Genomic DNA, 20,509 nt, shown 5'->3' with positions numbered 1-20,509 from the left:
CAGGAAGTTCATCAATGAAACGTTATAGCTTCGACTTTAATTCATAAATTACCAGGTAAATATACTCGACGATAACTCGCAATAACTGCAATTTTCTGATTCTCGGGTAAGAAACTTGCACGAGTATCGCGTTTGCATCAAACGATAAAAGGAGAAATGAAATTTCTATCAGTCATGCTATCCTCGCTCTGTTCGATTGTTGAATTTGAAGAGCAAGAAAATAGAAGGAAAAAGAGAAACGAAAGAGTGGGAACAGGTTCTGGAAAGTGATGGAGGATTGATCAATTCGAACGGATACAACGTTATTATCGCCAATGACAGGAAACGCAAGCACAGCGAAATGAAATCCACCGCGAGCGAGCGAGCGATCGGTTCGAATTCCATTTCACAACGCGTAATGCATCCCTTGTTACTATGTAAGTCGGAGATGTAATGATACGCTATCGCGTGTCGAGGAGAAAGAACCGACAAAAACTCAACGACACCCGGCCGGATTGCGGGAAACGATTAAGTAGTGTCGCCGAACGCGAGCAACAATATCGACGCCGATACTTCAGACGCTAATCCTTGGAAATATGAACTTTCCATCGTTAATTGCGTAACGTAACTGAAAGGAACTCTTCACGGTGCATTTCGTGTTGTACGATCAGTTACGTCAGATGAATCTTGGGTGAACGTTGCCAGGCAAATCGAATGAAAGTTTCGATAAATTAATTGTTTGTCGCTAAAGTAAAATTCTAGTTCGACTTAGGGCGAATTCGAACAGAGATTAGAAGAATCATGCTATTTATGGGACGAATAACTCCGTCGGTTACGCTACTTTCCTATAATAATCCGATGAAGCTGAAATTCTACCCTTCGGTCTTCACAAAATTGAGTACAACCTTCCTCTTCGAATCTCCACTCAACATCACTGGATGAATCACTCGAAACTTAACTCTATCCTTTTTAATTTTTTTTTTCAAAATTTATTATTTTTCAAAATTTACCTTAGAATTCGCAGTTATTTATGCTACCTTCTCATAGTAAATAAATATACAGGAATAAGCAATTTGTTTGCTAAAGTATTGGATGCTCGATGACTAGGGGAACTGCGTTATTTGAGGGACGAGCGAATAATCTTGGGAAATTTCGATCGTCGACGAATGTAAGGAAGTATTTGCTGGTTTCCTTAGCTTCGTCGTTCGAGTGTCGCGTATCGCGGTTGTCACTCACGGCTAGGGGCGTTTAGATTAAAACGGTGATGTTCCTGGACCGGCTTTACGGCGGCGGCTTGCTGTGAAACCGTACGCCGACGTTGCAACCCCGTGGTGCGCCATAAGTGACCCGACTCGAGCGTAACAGCCCTCCCTACTCGACATTATCTCGCGAGAAGCTCACTGGGATCGCGAGCCGAGCTTTTGTCGTCTGGCAAAATCTTTCCCGCCGCTTAATGGCACCGTCCCGCGTCAGGGATAATAATAATTTTGCGTCGTTAAGGGCAACGCGCTTCGTGCCTCCGTCTGCGCGTATCCTCGCACGATACCGCGCCAGATGAAGATAGACGTTCGTGTGTCTATCCAATTATTCGACACTTTTACTTTCCATAAGAATAGATATAGATGTATTATGTCTCTATCATATCTCGTAAAAATACGTGAGTTTCGTGGTTGTATTTTTTTCATATTTCATTGTATTTATTTCAGCCTGTGATCTGGAAATTGGACTTGGCTTCACGTGGTTTATAAACATAAAACAAAAGTAAAGTTTGACACTAGAACTACGGATAATTAACACGAAGCTATTTCTAGCAGAGCCAGTCAAAATGACTGGTCTTCAAAAAATATATAATGGAATATTTTTATATTTATTGATTTATTACTTTCTTAGAGAAGGAATTCCATGTTATGTAGTACATTTTTAGTATTTAGTATTATTAATCCACCTAAGATCATCGTCCCTAAACGAAGGTTGACACATTTATAAAATTGTCGAACCAATCATTTCGGCTGGTGTGGTATTTCTAGTGTTAGCATCTATCGATCTAGCGGTCGATCCGGAATTTTCCTGATAACTGATATCGTCATATCGAATGATACGTAGAAAAAATTTACAAAACGAGTGGGAAGTTGTACAAAACGAGGAAAGTGGTTAATTGGGATTCGATAAACAGATTGTGGGACTTTTTTGCACTTTGACAGGTACCAGTCATTTTAACTGTAATTGGTATAAGTAGCCTTAATACAGAATTATTTTTAGTTTACATAAAAAAACAAAATAAAATTCATTATATTATTCTTTTAGTTATCGTTGTGAAAATCATTACATCATTGCGGGGAAAAAATATAACATAAAGTAAGAATTTTAAAATAATATTGTAAAACCCAGTCAATTTGACCGGTGTGGTAGTTCTAGTGTTAACTGATAGATAACTAGAATAGTATAAAAATATATCGATTATTTGGTTACCTCTTTTCTTTGTCTTTAAATATTTTATCTTTATATAAACATTCTCTTTATCACATTTCTTTCGTTCATTCGTTAATTACTTCGTTCTTTCCACCATCCCTTGTCTATCTATCTTTCTTTTACTTCTACTTTATTTCGCAATAATTGTACTCTTCTTTACGCTTGCCTTCTGTTTCTATTCTCTCCCGCAACCAGCTTAGTGTCACCATATTTCCATCTTCATAGAGGATTTTCTCGACACTCGAATGATCACGGTTGTCATTAACAGTCCGATTAGGCACTTCTATGCAAATCTATATTTTTGTGAAACTTCAAATTGCGAGGACATAAATGGAAAAATTCTTTAATATTAAATATATTAAATCCCATTATTAGAATTGTAAATATGTTATAAATATAATGCTAATTTATCACAATCGTGAATTCTTTGAACGCTAATGCGCTGCCAGAGGAGCGAAAGAAAACGTTAAATAGCAAATAAATTAATTCTTCTCAATGAAATTCGTTCTTTGCTGTTAAATCGACATTCAACTTCCAATCATTCAGAAACAATAAAGCCGTGTCCAAGTTATATCCTTCCTTTAAATTGAAATAACCGGCCGGATGAAATAAACAGCGATGAATCTCCCATCTACTTTCTCACACTTTCCTGCCTTCTTTTTTTACTCGATTCTAAAGTTTAATAGAAGAACATTCCTCGCGCAAGAGATCAGCGCGACGAAAATAAAACTCGCAGAGACTCGTGTATAAAATACTACGGCTCGCGTCGTGCAGCTGCGTCGATGTCTTTAACGTCGTAAATTCCGCAGTGTTATCACGCTGCTCGTACGAAAATGTACCGTGGCTGACTTTCACATTTCAGCCACGCCAATTCCTAGTCTCGATCGTCGTCGTATCAACCTGGAAAATTTATTGTTTCACTGAAATCGAGTCTTGTCTCTAGCGTAAATTTCGTCATTCTTCTATCGCACCTAACTCGTACCAAAGAAAACAAAAGAAAAAGAAAAATGACAAGAAAAAGAAATCTTTTAAGCTACGAACCTGTATCGAGATCGACCGTTTCATGTGTTCGCGATCTTTCAGAAAAGTTCCTTGAGAAATTTACAGAATCATAGATCGGGACAGTGATAATTTCCGACGTAATTTCCATAGATTTATTCTCGAGTATCGTGGCATGTATCCTTGGTTCGAACTTAGGGAAATGTTCGATTAATACAAAATCCATACGTTCGCTGGATTCAAATGTACTTTAAAGCCGCGTCTTAGGGATTGCGCAAGTACATACAGAACTCTCGACTGTCGTTAGCACCGTCACGGGATGCTTTACAAACTTTGCATAGGCCTAAGGAGGCCCATAGAATGCGTGAATTTATCGTGGTTTTCTCGAAGATACCTCCGAGAGAAGATCCGCGAGGACCGAGCGTAATTATGGTCATTTATGAACGTAACTCTCCTTTCGTTCGGTTGACGTTAAAGCCGAGGATTAAGAAACTCTTCGGGAAGAAGAAAAGTTGCGGCACACGCGGTGGGGAAAGCAAACGGATAAGATTCCGTGTCGCTGGAATCTAATATTGACGCGAATGTAAAAATAGGAAACTCGCTGCAGTTCAATTTTGAAAAAAGAATTTTGAAATGCTGAGAAGAAATCTTTGAAATCGCACGAGCGTTGTAAGATCTTTATTTTTCATAATATTATTTGGTCGATTACGCTAGTCATCGTCGCGCTCCTCTTCTTGAATCTTTTTACAGAAACTCGCAAATTTCGAAGCGCGATAGTGTCAATTAGAATCGAAGGATAAGTAAGACGATTGAAATCGACACACCGTGCGCGTCAATAGCTGAAGTCGTTATTCAAAGATTAAATCGATACAACCAGTAGAAAGATGGCGAAATCGAACTCCGATCGCTAATAAAGAGAGAATTATTGCGTACAAATGAAACAACTCAACACCTTCCTCTTATCATTCTCAGGCTCGCCGTAACACAAATTTCAAAATTCAATCTCTCTAAACAACCTTAGAAGCCTCGTAAAAGAACTTCGAACGACCGCAAGCAAAATAGTACTTCTTCTTCCATGATTTTGCACTTCGTAGATTAAAGGTAGATAATTTAAATTTTAAGATGTTCTACACCAAAGAGACCATCGTAGAAGCTATTAGACTTATCCATGGTTATTGGAGGAAATGATATTGGAGGATGATTTTCTCGGGGATTAGGTATCGCTCGCTAATAGTCAGGATATACGCTCGAACCACGAGCGCAAGGTCTGGGTTAAGCATATACCGTTGTCAAAGCCTTCAAGCGGAGGTATTTCGTTCGCGAGTACAAATGCCACACCGTTAAAATCGTACATCATCGCGAAGACACACGGAGAAAAACGTCTGGACAGGATTCTTTCGCTACCGTAAGACAAATCATTCGGCTGTCGCCGGAATTTTCATCGATTTGCCGGGAGAAAGTCGTTGTCGATTGCGATTAATTGAGTTTCTTATAACGATCTTTCGTTTTTCTTCGAATTTCTTGTTCGAGTTCCTCCGCGATTCAGCGGGGCTTTTTAACACGGAACTTCCTTGATGTTCTTAGTCGTGGCAAGAAAACGCCGTTTCTCGAGCTTTTCAAGGTGTGAGAATCTCGCTCTTCGCGGAGTTAGTCTTGCTGAAACTTTGCTTCTAGAATTTTATATCGGAATTTATTCTCGTACAATCGTTCAATTCTTCGTATTTTAATCGTCTGTGATTTGTGTCACGTTCATAGTCATAGTTACGTATATCTATTTATTTTCATCGTACTGTTTTAATCGTAGCTACTCACGATCGAAGTGCACGCGCAAAGTACAGTGGCTACGAAATAGAATTTGCACACATTGAAACGTTTTTCTTTCATTTTCGTGGTATTCAATTTTTGTAATCACTCGAGAGCAACGAAACTTAACATGCATACGATCAGACTCGATTATTCAGGACGTAACTGCCGTGATAAATACGACGGTGTCCAAATACTATCTGTAGCCGATGTAAATTTACAAGCTACTTTGTTTAGTTAAATTGCAAAGTGACAAGTTCCGAATTGGTAACAATAATTCCATCGCTAAAACCAACAATCAGACGATCGTTCAAACGTCAGTGTCTTGCAACCCCGTGCCATCTCCCAGAAGAAGAATCACAGAAAAAAACTACTTCAAACCGAAACCGACGCGGTATTACGAAGCTCATCGAAGAGGAAACGACTCTGGTAGCGTCTCCCATGAAGAAGAAGTCCCTCGACAAACTCGCGACACAATGAAATTGGATTAGGCCGCCGTTACCGTGGCTCTCGCGCGTCCTCCCTTTCCCGTGCAGTTTTAACGATCCACCGGCGTACAAATTGTCGAGATGGTATCGGGACGCGGTCCCCGCGGGAGCCATCGGGCGAAAGAGATAGAAACGACGCGATGGAGGCTGGTCGTGGAGATAGCGGAGCAGATAGAATCGGTGGGACGAGGACGCGGCCAGCCGAACAGACGAAGAGAGGAGAACCTGGCGAAGATGCGAGGGAAGATTAGGGCGGCATCTCCCCACGGGGTGGTAACACGGAACGACTCTCTGCTCTGATCTCGATGCCACTGTAGCCTTCTCTCGTTTCTTTGCTCTCGTTTCTCTTTGCTCGCGTCTCGTCTCGTTGCATTCGTCGCCCTTGGCCAGCGCTCCCCTCCTTGTTCGATCCGTACGTTAAGGATTCTCAACAGTAAATTACAAAATATGCTAAGCGGCCGATATAAATCAAAAGTTGGCAAGGGTATGTATATACATATATATATATATATACATATACCGAGACGAACGAAGGAAAAGGAAGGAGAGAGGGGTTTACTCTTAGCCGTTTCTCGATTCCACGGGGATAGGGGCGCTCTCGATCGGCTGGCTGCTACCAGTCAGACCCAAAATAAAGAGAGGAGGGAGCCCCGTGTCACGAATCCAACCAAATGCTCTCTCACGGGACGAGAGAACAGCATGAGAGTTTGCAAACCGAGCAAATGGACCGGAAGGCCTCGTTGGAAGGCGTCGATATAAATATAGGCTGCGAACTCTTCTTGCCAAGGTTCGTTGATTTACCCTTTGATATAGCGGTGTATCGATTATGAAATTCGAATTGGCGATTTGTTTACGTGTACAGGCGGGGTTTCGCGGTCCATTTGCTTCATTTTCTACGTCTTGTTCAAGCCGATAACGAGGTTTACTACAACCTGCAAAGCGAATAACGCAGGTGAATTACGCTAACCGATTAAAATTTATAGACTTTCGTTAATATTTTACATGGAAGATATTGCCTGCGCTCGTAATATATTCGATACTTGTCGAGCTTTTAGAACCTACAAGAGCTCTGAAGATTTTCAAAGCCAACCAGGACTTTAAAGAAACTGAAAAGATTTTAAGATTCCATCGTCAAGTATGGCATACTGTAAACAGTACAGCGGTTGTTTGTTGGCTTTTGTGTCGGGGAGAACGCTTGGAGATTTATGGCGAGTGGCTGGGTCGTCACGGAGGTCGATTTCGTGGCGTTCCACCGGGTGAATCCGCGATTTTAAACTGTGATTAAACAGAGTGCGGTTACGTTTGATTCGGGAGCGTGCGATGCAGTTCGGCAGCGTGATCGATGCAAGAAGATCGTTCTGCTCGAGCGACGCCTCGTGCCGATCTTCCACTGTTTGCCACTGTTCGCCAAACTCCACTCTCCGGCTGAATGTAATTACCAGCGGACATTGAAAAACGCGTTATCGATCCGCTAGCGATTGCTCAACTTTTTCTTCTTCTCTCTTTATCGCGCACCCGTTGATTATTCATTTCATCGCTTCTGCAATTTGTTTTCTGCTCCGGATTACGAGGTTTTACGGACTGATTTTGATGAATTTCTTAACGTTTGTGCAAGTTTGTGTCTCGTAATTGTGATCGTTGTTTGACTTGGTTGGTGTATTTTTCTATCGTGAAGAAGCAGAGGCAGTAGTTAACGAAGATGTTTCAAGTGCTGGAAATTGTAAATATTCTTCGAATCCGTGAAGTAAACGGTACATTGAAGTCAGGAATGTTTTCAGTAATGAATTAGGCAAGGCGTGTTACTTTAGCTGTTCATCGGCGTAACTATGTTTACATGAGAGATAGGAACATAAATGAAATTTATTGATCGATTAGGCTTGATAAATTTAACGTTCGACCTGGCAGTTTCTTTTTTTACCTGGCAACGAAATTGGTCTTTTATGCAGAATTTCTTTTTTTCTTAGACTCCTTGTTCTTTATGTGTCTCGGTGATATCGCGGAGATCTCCAAAAGGTGATTTCTACCATTAATAAGAATCGAAGAAGAGGAACAATAATTTCGTGAAACAAAGACATACGTTTAGCTTTATTTTATTTGCTATAGCTATAGTAGCTAAATTTAACTCCACATAAATACAAAATCGATTTCGTAAATTTAGTGCCGTGCGAAAACCTCTAGAAACGAACGTCGCTATGCAAACATTAATTTTAATCGTTATCGAGAATGGGAAAAAAGAAAAAGAATAATTATCCCAAAGAAGAAAGATACACGAACAGCTTCGTAAATTTAATTCCACGAAGATCGACGATCAGCTTCGCAAATTTGATTCAGCACAAAAACACGTAGAAAAATTCTACGATTTCTATAATCGATACAAGAATCGAAAACAGAACAAGGACGTCGTGATTAAATTTATCTGCAATTTCGCAAAAATATATGATCAGCTTCGTAAATTTCACTCTTCGAAAGAATATTTTTTAAGCACCATCGAGTAGCATTAGCACTAAAGAACCAGGAGAAACTGCCTAGCGTCTAACTTCCTGCAAGCTTTCAGTTTTCAAGCACACTGACGAATATCGTGTCCAGGTGCAATAAATTTCGCGTAATAGCGCAATAAACCTTCACAATAAATCTATTTCTCTTATGGAGAAAATCTATCTGGCGGCACGTCGACAGGCACATCGTCGTCTGTCATTAATCTCGATTCTCAACATCGAAGAAGGAGCAAGGAAAGAATGAAGGAATAAAGATAAAAAATAACGAAATCCCCTGAACCAGTGAAAAGAAGAAGAAGAAGTAGAAGAAGAAGAAGAAGAAGGAAAAGAAGGTTCCTTCTTGATTCATGACGAATTTACATTTTCACGAAGAGAATTCTCGAGCGTGTCCGAAGCGTGTACGATTGTTCCACATAGTCCGTGGTCGCGATAAATTATGCTACCCGCAAGCATTCAATTATGCACGCGAGACTATTAATCGAGATACGGGGAAACGTGGATGTTAATAAAGCGTCGTGCCGCGTTGAAAGTGTTTTCAACGACGTTTACACGCCGGCTATCTGGCGATCTACGCTAATCGAGTTCTCTTCCGATGCAACTAGTCGTCACGCACGCGTTTACGGAACCACCAACCCTTTGACCCGCGCTTTACACGCTCTACCAACGTGTCGCTTTGTCCGAACAATGTTTATGCTTTCACTGATACTTTCTTTTCTTTGTTTTTTCCTTTTTTTTTTACATATGCTGGATGTCTAAGAATATTCAAATTTTTACGAAAGATTTGTATTAAAGAGGTGTTAGCAAGTGCATTAACAAATTTCTATGCAATGCATTGGTCGTTAGGTTGCTCGTGTGTTACGGGACTCTTATTAATTTTAAACGTGTTACAAATTTCAATGAGATATGTTTACGATAAAATATTCAGTATAACTTAGTTTTCCTTATAATACGCGTGGTTAATAAATATCAACATTATTTTCCAATTATAATATACAGAATAAATGACTCATGTACCTCGTAGACAATAACGCAGATTTTCCTCTTACGACTGTTAGGAATATCTTTACTCGAACCACTGATAATTAATCAAGTGTATGATGACAGAACGCAAGAAATCATTAGGTTGTAACATAAAGTCATCCAGTTTCTACGTACGCGTTCTTCGTATGTATGTTGCAACAGATATAAGAACAGAATAGATTTATGTTACGATGCAATATTTTATTCAAAACTCGCATGGTCTGTGACGATACGTAGCACGGAATAAAATTATCTATGCCGATATTCCCCAAACACGCTAAACAATTCAATGTCGCTATAAAAGTACAAAAGTACTACAATAGGAGTTATATAGTTTTTCGAAAACGGACGGTACCAATAATCAAGCGAATGATTTTACGATCATCTTCGCAAGGCGAATCGCATTGCCCATCCGAAATATATATAAGACAGACTTTACATCGCGGTACTCTCCCGGTAAGAGAACTCCAAAAATGATGACAAACGACGCTGGGAAAAAGCAGCGCGGCAAAAATCGAGTTCGTCGATTTAATCGCTGGGGCACACGGACATCCATTCTCAAGAGACATTTCGATCAACGTCGGTCATCTGGCGCTCGGTAAAAAGCATCGCGACGAAGAGGTCGCGGAATAATTCACAAAAACGCGTCTTAAGCAAAGCAAAAAATAGATTCGTCAAAGTTTACTCGACCACCGGCGACGTCTTTTCTTTCCTATATGCGACCGTAGTTGAAAGAAACACGAGGTAGAAGGCAGAAGATGACGATGCTATGGAGATTTCTATAATACGTTATTCAATTGCTGGCAATCGCGCGCATATACAGGGTGTCTATCAATAACCACTCAGATATCCGTTATTATACTACGCTGCCATATAATTAGCAGTACGCGAAGAAGATCTTTCCTGTTGCTTTCCGTACAGAATCTGATAAATCGGGCTGCGGATATTATGTAAGTTCGTATTTATATAAATGTAATCGAAAAGAATGGAACGTAGGTAGAAAGTTGCTTTATCTACTAAATATATACTATAAATATAACTTTATCTACTAATATATACATCGTCATTGTCCTGTAGGTATTCATAAACTTGCGTAAGATATAAATGTGCAAAAATGAACAAATGCACATAGATAATACGTAGATATCTACGATATTCAAAGTAGAATATCAGTTATTGTTGTCACTAGATAAAGCAAATATCACTTTCAGTTTTATTTCTGTAATTTTATTCGTAGAAAATATAAGTCCGCATAAAGATCTACTATCTAATCGCGATATTCCACGTGTGGAAACAACGAAGCAGGATTTTTTCAATTATACGAAGCTTCGATTATTTGAATTCGCATTGATCGAACTTACAGTTATCGATAGACACCCTGTATGCAATGTTTCCACGCACGTGAATCACGGGGAAGGCGTTGCGGGATAACTGTGGAAAGCGGTGATTTTTATCTTTGTGCACGGCTTAAGACGCAGATACTAATATGCCATGGGTTCAACGGCGAGGCACAACACGTCATTCCGCATTAGCAATGCAATCGCGCGATAATGTATAGTTCCAATGGCCGCTGCTGTCCCGGAGCGAATGCGTTTCGGTATTTTTTCTCATTTGAAAAAGGGAGAGAATCTTACGTTCGGTAATTGCTTTTTGCAATGAACAGTGCGAGCAGCTGGCGTTTTCGGTACAATTATAAAAGATTGTAAAGGTGCGGCTGCAAACAGGGAAATAGGTTTCTTTCGTTCGCGGCCTTAAAATTCGTGTTCTTGAAAAATTAATTATTCGATCGGAGCCTTGGAAATTTTTGTTCTTTGACAGGCTGGGTGTGGCTCGAATGATCTACCGTGGATTGTGAATATGTAGGAGACGGTTGAGAACTTGGTTATTTAAAGTTATAATGCATGTTTTTCATTATAAAATCAGTCGGTTCAGAAGAATGACGCGAGCGAGAAGTTTACGTAGGAAATATTTAAATCCTTCTTTGAATCTTTAATTTCGCAACGATGAAGATTTCTCGCAATGAGAACTGATTCTTAGAACTTAAAAATTTATTTCTAAACAAACAACGATATACGTATACGTATCTTTTAATCTTATCGACTTTATTAAGATGTAATGTGTAAAAAAAATTGAACGTTATTCGTATATTCCGGTACTGGAATTAAGACATTTCCAGAAAATGAAGTTGGGTAGATTGGTTCGTAGCGTCGTTAATCAGGCATTCAATTCAATACATCTTACTCGTATCGAGATATTAGATCTTTCGAGCTCAGATTGCCAGCGAGGCAACAAGTATTTTCCTCACCCTGCCAGTTTATCACTCAGACAAAAGCTATTTAACCCTCTATAACGTTATGTGACTAGCGAGATATCGTATTTCATCGGTACACGATTATATTAGCATCGAATGATTTATTTGTAGCACTGCTGTTCACCAGATCTCAAGCTAATATCTTAACGCCTCGATTATAAATACAATTATGAGAACGAAACAGAATTGAATTTTCCTAGCTGTACTTATATTAAATCTCCTGCTGTTCGTATTATTAATTTAAAATTAATATATCACTATAGTAACTTTCTTTATTTTAATAGATTTCTCTTTACGAAATTTTCTAAGCAAATAGAATACTGAGTCACGAAAACTCATATTTTCCTTATTCTTATTATATATTCTTCATAGAAACACAATGCGGTTGCAAATTTTTCGCCGACAGTATACGTGTCACACGAGATGTTAAGTAATCAGTTACGCTCTTTTCTCGTTGCTATAAAAAATTACAGTTACAGAGAATTAAATCCAAATTTACGAGCAATAAAATCAGACTCACGTGGACCAGAGTTCATGAGTGGGTGGTAGTTTGACGTCCGCGGTGCTCTTCTCTGGGATTTTGTAGTACTCGTAGACGTACGAAGCTGCTGGATCATCGCCGTGGCTCGCGACGGCCGACACTTGGTGCTGCTGTTGGAGATTGAGCATCGCCGCGGTCGCTACCGAGAGCGGATGCTCGCAGTAGGTCCGCCAGTCGCCCTCCATACCCTGCACCTGCACCTGCACGGCAGCAACCCTCTTGTGTACTTCTGGATCGGCGCCCTCGGCGCCGCTCTGCAGGGACTGCGCCGCCTGCGCTGCCGCCTCTTCCGCCCCCAGCTCTTCCTCTTCCTCTGTGTCACGCTGCCCGGCCACGTAGCCCGATTGCTGTTGCTGAGAATTCTCGTCTACACCGCTCGTGTCCTCCTCGCCGCGGCTTCGTCGTCTGTAAATCCAAAAGTTTGTTTCTTTCTAAAAATTTCGCACGATGATAATATAGAACATGTATACATAGAAAGTAAGTCTTTCGGATAAACGAAATATAAAATGAAGTTTGAATTTATTTTATGGGTTTTCCACGTAAATGTTACGTTCGATAGCTCATCCGTATCAACGATAAATCATGTAATCTTTCGTTAGATATTCGAATCGTCAGAGTTTTCGATAGACTTCTTCGTTGTGTTATTATGAGAAGATTGGTCCGCTTGATGATCGAGTAAAATACGAATTGTACAAATTACCAATATTAATAATGTTTTGTAATAAAACGAGCTCCTATAGAAGACGACAGATCGTGCTATTCGACGTCGATTATAAAAACTATTCAACAACAGAAGCCTGTCATTAACCTTAATTCATTAACGCCATTAGCTGGTAAATTATCGTGCGAAAGGTTCGAACCTCGATTACAATCCTACAAACACACACGATCGTTTTCTTCGTCCGGCATAGTTCAACGTTAAAGTACCTTTTCCTCGACATCGCAAGCGTCTACATTTTCCAACATCCATGCGAATACCTTTCGCTCGAACATTTCCGCGTGTCTCCAGTACGTTCAGAAACGTTTGATGGAGTACCTAGACGGTAGTCGAGAAGCGCGGTTAATCCGCGAGAAGTCTCGACAAGGCGATTCTCCGTGGATTTCCTGGAAGATCTCCTGCCGATGAATTCGCCGTGCAATAAACTGTTAGAAACGAGCGACGGTCTTGCGGCGATTAATCGCCGCTGGTCCGTCGAATTTATCAATTAACTATAATCGCGATGCGTTAAGACTCGCTGATGATTCCTCAATCTGGCAATGGCCACCAGGACGCGAGGCCACCTTCTCGCCACACACGCACGCAGCGATAATTTATCGTTTGTCGCGTCGCGATATCTAATCGCCTCTTAGAAGGTTTGCACGCGCGTAAGCTCGACCAACTAGCTGGATATTTGTCAGCGAGATTACTTCGTTTCCGGTGGAGACGATGCTCGGTTTTCTGGCTAGGTCGCGATTTAATCAACCAGTAAATTTTTCGCAAGCATGGATGAAGGGTAGATGGATAAAAATTGCTTGATATCGAAGAGGACGAAGTGAACAGAATTTTCGATACATTTAGATCGGCGTTCAAAGAAAACGGAACACGACGCTGGATGCGTACGGCTGTGTTGCCAAGATGCGAAAGGAAAGACACAGAATCGAAAACATGTAAAAAGAACGGAGGATCGAAAAAGAATTTAAATGTCGAGAATTTAAAGACGAGATAGCATGGATCGAACTAACATAAAAAAGTTTCCAACACGAATCAACGATTGGGACGATACAAGAAACTGAACATCCAAGAAACCGAATTTTGAATCTATTTATACGAATAAAAAACATGAATCGTAATAACCGACGAAAAATTCACGAAAGATCAGACAGATCAAGCGGTTGATATCCAAATTTCGGCTCCATTTAGATTCCTCAGAGCGCTAAAGATGAAAAAAGAAAATAATGAAAAAAAGATACACGACGCCGGATGCACGCAGATGCCTCGAACACGAACGAAGAGACGCAGGATCGAGAAGAAGGATGAAGGAAGCTTGGAGAAGGGTGAGAAGTAGAGAGGGGCATCTTTATATACATACACGCACGAAGATTAATTATTATAAACCCCTGCCTTTTGCCTACAGTCATCAATTTATACTCCTCTCGTGGATCCCAATTCCAAACCCAATCCCGAACCCGTGAGCCTCGCGCACGAAATAAAGGCTCATCCTCTCTAATTTATGCATGTCGAATCAATCTCCCTCTTCCTTTTTTCTTTTCTTTACACTCCCCTTATCCTCCATTTCTTTCCCACCTCTCGTTTCCACCACTTCGATCCTTTCCTCGTCCCTCTATCTAACTTGGCCGCGTTCTCGATCGCTGCTGTTCGCGCACCTGGGGCCAAACCAGGTCGAACGCGGCGGACCAAGCCATCCCGATAATGAGGGGTCCGCGTTATCCTGTGCAAATATTTTCCTCGGCGTCTGTTTGCACAGGCGCGGCGAGGATCGGGCGCGAATACGCGAGATTCGATGGATGGGTTGCTTCGCGTTTGAATTATAATGCTCGACAGTCGGGGTAATCAGTTCATTCGTGATCATTTGAGTGGATACTTCTCGGTAGGGAATGGGCAAACAGCATATCCTGGATGAACCGCATTTCGTCTTTTGGTCGATGGTTTCGCAAGTTGGAAGATTCTCGGTACGAAAGCTGTAGTTTTGATGGGCGATACGACGTCGAGCGGTTGACTCGAGTTAGTGAAATATTTGCCAACTTGTCGCATCGTAAATAGACTGCAGATAATTACGTTACTATGATTACGCGCGTTGTAAAATTGGCCAGCAGTGAACGTGTTGAAAGATAACAAAATCAGGAACTCCTTTCGCAAGGAAAATTTACTAACATTAGTAAAGCGAGAAAGCGATCGTAATTGTGGTTTTTAAAAGGAGTCTGTAGCGGTACAGGAGTCAATGGAAGATTCGAATCGAGAATGACTCATATTGTTGTGCCTTGGAGTGTCAACATTGTTTTGGTTTGCTAGGTTCAAAGGTAAACGAACTCCGGACAAAATATTATCGCGGTTATTTGTAATCGTAAATTTTTATAATACCTCCTGTCGATACAAATAGACGAACGTGCTCTCTAGGACGATCAGTATAGCGAATCACTATAGCGATCATTATAGCGAGTTATTATAACGAGTCATACAGTTGAATAGCGAGCGTAGAGTTGAACAGTAGCATTGAGCGAGCGACGATAACGACCGGTACACACTATCTCTGTACTTGTATTTAAAGTGATTTTAATATACACTGACTATTACAATTTTATCACTCGTCTCTTTAATAAATCAGACACGTATAATAATCCACCTCGTCTTTTTACACAACAGCCCACATCCGATATTTTGCAACAATGATGCAAACAAATACTTTGCATGTACAATTTTGTTCCATCATCCGAGGGAGCAACGTTTTCATCCAATTTCCTTCATCCAGCAAAGATAATCGAACGTCGATGGACGAATCACGACTATGCAAGACAAATTGTATCACAAGCAGGCGCAACGAGTAGTCTCGGCAAAAAGCGCGTAATCCTTCCTTCCTTCACGAGTCATATGCCTCTCTCATTCTCTCTAAATTTATTCTCAGCTCGGATCGATCTATTGGCGAGCGTCATTCGTCTCGGTTGATCGTTCTTGAGTACGAGAGAACGAAGAAGAAACGTTGAATGGAAAGGAGTCTCTGGAAGGCATCGTCCGGCCAGTATCCGTGGCTCGCGATCGTCAGAATGCATTATCGTGCTGTTGCATCCTCGTTCCTGCGCACCTACCTCAACGCGTAAATATTGCAGGTAGGTGGAACGCACCGTGACGAGATAAAGAGGGACACGCCACGCAGAGACGCGTTTAATATTCCGTAGGAGTGTTGTCCACGCGACCCGAGAACCCACCCTGTTGCTCCCTCGTGTGCATTTCAATAAAGCCGCCTCCGCCCGGGATACACGCTCGTTCAACTGAACGTCCAGTTTGCCTGGCGGCTGGTTCTCCACGCATTCTTGTCGCCCTTTCATCTTATATTTCTCTCAGACTTTCACTTCACTGTGTCTTTGCATATCACGCGTGTTTCTGAATTTGGAAAGAGTCTTGCGCGGCTTGAAAGTAGCGAAAGTGATGGATGTTTGGACGAACAGGATGTCTTGCGAGTGTAGATCGCATATCGTATTAGATTGAATTTATTATGTGGTTGAATTCACGTGGCATCGTTCGATCGATGAAGCAACGTGCTTACGTTTGACAGGGCTTGATGTGGTTCGGTAATGTCGAGAAGCGGTGACAGAAACGATTCAGACCGACGATCATGTTAGTCTTGGATCGTGGAATAGAGATGCAGGTGGTTTGGGAAATGGCGATGTCGTGGATGTAACGTTTCGTGAGTTTAGATCGAAGACTATGTTGGATTTATGTTGGATAGGGTTTGAAGCGGTTTGTAGTGGTTGTTTCCACGGTCATTGTTAAGTTTGAAAAAAATATGTGTCAAGTATTTAGCTTTACCGGATACGACTCAAAGTATTTTACACTGTAGATAGGAGGCGAGTCTTATGCAAAAATAATTGCTCGATCATAAAAGTGAGATAAATTAAGTTTCGAGGAAAATGTGGAAATAAAATTCTACAGCGGCAAAACATGTATCGTGGAATAAAACTTTGTCATCCAAGCTATGATTTTCAAGACAAATAACTTTGGATATCTTTTATATAAAATTATTACAATGTGTTAAACCCATCGTAAAAATTTGGGAAGAATAATTTGGGTATGGCAAAAAACACATTGCGATAAAGAAACCATCGTTGTCCGATTTATGTAAGCTGTTGGAACGCTATAGTTGTATACATAACAAGAGAACAATAATCGTTCGCTGTTGCATTGAAATTGCACAGCGAGAGACTACTAAAAGATCATCTTATCATAAACAATCGTTAAATCTTCAACTTGAGCGTGACGTCGAAATGTCACGGTTCAAGAATATCGTAAAGCACTTTTTTACGAGGACAATCTCAGATTCAATATCGCGTTTGAGGTAGCAATTTTAGAATGTCAGAGAATGCCTCGAGTTACTGGAAAAATCGTGGGCAGTTAAACGAGCTGTGACAGTGACAGGAAAGGTGTGTTTCTAAGAAAGCCGAGCAACACCTTAGTATTCAAAGAGAAAATTATCCACCTTATTAACCCATTATCGTCGTTTAGCTTAATTGATTACAATTACGCGTCTCCACGGGTTGGAATTTAACAACCATTAAGAATGTCGTTTTCTAATGTACCTAATGGTGTGTCTATTCATTGAATTATCCATAGAAATTCACGCCTGTTTTCTTTTACATCTAATTATCATAAAAGATTGTCTTTTCTACGTTGTTTACAATTTATTTCTTTCGGTAACGGTAACGTTCCGATCTCTATGTTTCTCTAAAAGAAATTTCGTTTCCCTGATTTCTTCGTAGATAAAGAGTTTCATAATTTTTTTATTCGTCGGATAGTTATCTCAAAGAAATAAATAGAAAAACAGGGAAATAGAAACATTGAAAGGAAACTTCCTTATAGATTCGGAAGAACATAAAAGTGAATATCTCAGTATTTAAATAAATAACGAGTCTCGATTGGTAAACGGAGGTAAAATAGTTTCCCTGTAATATGGCGATAAATCTCACGCTCGAAATACTTTCTCCCGATAACAGTTTCACGGTTGCAAGGGATTACGGTTCCTACGCTCGCGAGTTTCCAAGCACGAGCAATAATATCAGTCGCGTAAAAGCGTATCGATTCCAAAAGGAACTCCAGCAACGAGACGACCGTTTTCTCCATTCAATACTTCCTCGATTGTCTTGTAACCTCGATCCATAATCCGACGCGGGCCGATCGCTGGTGTTAATAAGATTTATAAAGGAGAAACGGTGAGAAGAATGCCGCGATCCTTTTTACCGATACGTATCTCGATTTAATGTCACCATTGCTCGCTCACACGTCCCTGTCGTTCTCGCTTCGGCCGCCAGCCTGGCTGCGGTATGCATACTAATTCTACAAATAAATCTATTTCTACGCGGCTCGAGGTCGTTGGTGTGAGGTCGAAGGGTGAATAAATTTCCTAGCGTGATTTTCTATGAAAAATAGCCACCATTCTTCCGATAGAATCCCTCGATTCAGGTGGATTACAGCTTTTTTTCCCGAATATAAAATAACATCGAGGACGTCGATGAATGAGAGAATTTGCAGCGCTCGAACCTTCCAAGCGTCAGAGTAATTACATTATCGATATAATTACGCGAATCGTATACAATTTCCTCGGCAAAGAAACGTTTCGAAAATTCGAACAATCAATGACGAAACCTAAACACAGAGTTCTCGGTTCACCAACAAAAACCACATTTCGAACGGCCTTCTTTCTGTAAGTCGGTCGATCGTAGAGGAAACAGGATATCGTGAGGAGTAATCCTCGCTGTTCCAGAGACTCGCGTGTCCCGTCGACATAAACGTGCCCACGTATTAACTTCTGCCAGATAGAGAGACATTCTGGTTTTTCTGTTTTCGTGGCTGCTGGATGCTACCTCCGCCGGAAGTAACTGGTAACAGGTGGATGCACGAGAGCGAATTTCTTGTTATTCCGAGGAATAACAATGATATACGTAATATATGCTAGTCATATTAAAAAATCTAACAGGTTTATAAATACGAAACTCCTTTCTTTTTCTTTTTTGGACGGGGGAAGGAAAACACGAACTATTTTTTGCAAACCTGTAATAAATCTCATGCGAATAGCAAAGCGAGTTCGATTATTCAAGGACAGCGGAAAATAGCTGAATCGAAAGTAAAATAGTATTCACAGAGCGATACAGCCAGTTTCAAGCGTGAATTCATTACTGCTATTATCTGCTGGCCGACCTCGTCAAGGAACTCGTTCATTTGCCAACATTACGGCGCGCCAACGATCACCAATTCACTGTTATTACTTCTCCAATCTAGAAAAAAGACAAAATATCGCTACCGTTTTTCACCAATTCTCTTTGCTTCCTTTTGCACGATCAATCGCGCTACGAATCGTTCATTTGCCTCGGAGCCAGTGGCGGCCGATCATTTTCCGCACTACTTCATCGTTTTATGCTCCCTGAACACAACAGAAGCTCGAGCCACTTCGTCTCGCGCGATCGATCTTGTTGCGTTTTCATCGATGGTCCACGGTGATGTTGCAGTATGAAAACGACATAAGAATATGAAGAAAACGATTCTTCGACCGTGACAAGGAACGCGTCTTTGTTCGTTAAGGTTTGTTTGTCGCAGAGCGAAACGAAGCTTCTGCCATCGATACGTTAAAACACCATTTATCAACTTTCCACTTCCTTCCTCGGAATTAACTGTTATCTTTTGTAGAATTTAGAATTCGGTTTTTTAGTAATGTAAGTATCCAACAGATTCGAATTAGGAACGAAAGTCGAAGGTAGCGAAAAACTAATATTTCATTCAATTAGATGTATTAATTGGTTTATCGGTGGAATGTAAAGAGAGAAAAGATGCGACAGCGCGATTCTTGCACAACTATGCGAAGCACGCTGTCACAAACGTTGTTCTCGTTTTCATCCAGCAGATTTTAACGTGGGCAGACATGCGAGAGCGGAGATTTACGAGGCCATTGTTCGTTTGTTACGCAGAAGTAGCAAAGAACGCGAAATTCCGCGTTACCTAGAGAAGATTTAATTGTACGATTAATTGCACGCGTTCTCGCTGGTCTTAAAGCGTGCAAGATTCTAGGAACGAATTGTAATCGACTGTACGATGGAAAAGTGCGAGAGATAGCCTTCGCGAGTTCAACTAACCCTGCTGCGTTCTTTCGACCATTTTCCATTCAATCGTAATTTCCTAACGCTAAGAAACATATCAAGTTCGAAGAAAACATAAATTCGTATTGTCCTCCATGATCTTCTGCCTCAACTTTATGTTAGATATCTTTTTAAAACGTTACAAATCTCTGTTTTGTAAAATTAAAGCAAAGATCGGGATATAAAAGTTCGAAGATCGCAGCGAGGTTGGTCGAACGTTGATCAAACGTAAAAAGCAACTGCGTTGCAACTTCTATTTTTCCGTTTCTTCTCCTAAAACTATTAAAAATCCATCGTGTTGCATTTTACATTCTCCATTCTCCGTTCTCTATTTTCTACGATCATACACTCTCTTCAACCCTCGATGCGAAACCAACCCCGTCCCGGTAATAGGTTCGTCAGTGGCGTTCGACATGCTCGTAAAACTTTCGCCGTGAAGCTTCACCGTGAAAATCGGTTTCCTCTATCGGCCAGAGTGACATCGGACGAAAGGAAGGGTTAACAGAGACATGGGGGTAGAAAGGTGTCGCGCGTTGACTTTGATGGATCGAAGATCCCTCTACCCCCG

The 20,509-nt window shown here is 40.8% G+C and overlaps 2 protein-coding genes across 6 annotated transcripts in view; one reads left to right on the top strand and one right to left on the bottom strand.

Moving 5' to 3' along the window:
- chn (zinc finger transcriptional factor charlatan) overlaps positions 1-20,509 on the top strand; it is a 263,213-nt gene that overhangs the window by 24,729 nt on the left and 217,975 nt on the right. The window lies entirely within an intron of this gene.
- The window catches only part of grh (grainy head), a 162,078-nt gene that overhangs the window by 37,562 nt on the left and 104,007 nt on the right, over positions 1-20,509 (bottom strand). For all 5 annotated transcript variants that reach the window (XM_069126403.1, XM_069126401.1, XM_069126402.1 and 2 more), the window contains exon 4: positions 12,085-12,510. In XM_069126403.1, coding sequence (XP_068982504.1) covers positions 12,085-12,510 — 426 coding nt within the window. The remainder of the gene's footprint in view (positions 1-12,084; positions 12,511-20,509) is intronic.

This window comes from Bombus flavifrons, chromosome 13, assembly GCF_040668555.2.
Source record: "Bombus flavifrons isolate JBK064 chromosome 13, iyBomFlav1_principal, whole genome shotgun sequence".
Taxonomy (NCBI): Eukaryota; Metazoa; Arthropoda; class Insecta; order Hymenoptera; family Apidae; genus Bombus; species Bombus flavifrons.
This window is presented reverse-complemented; position numbering and strand designations above follow the sequence as displayed.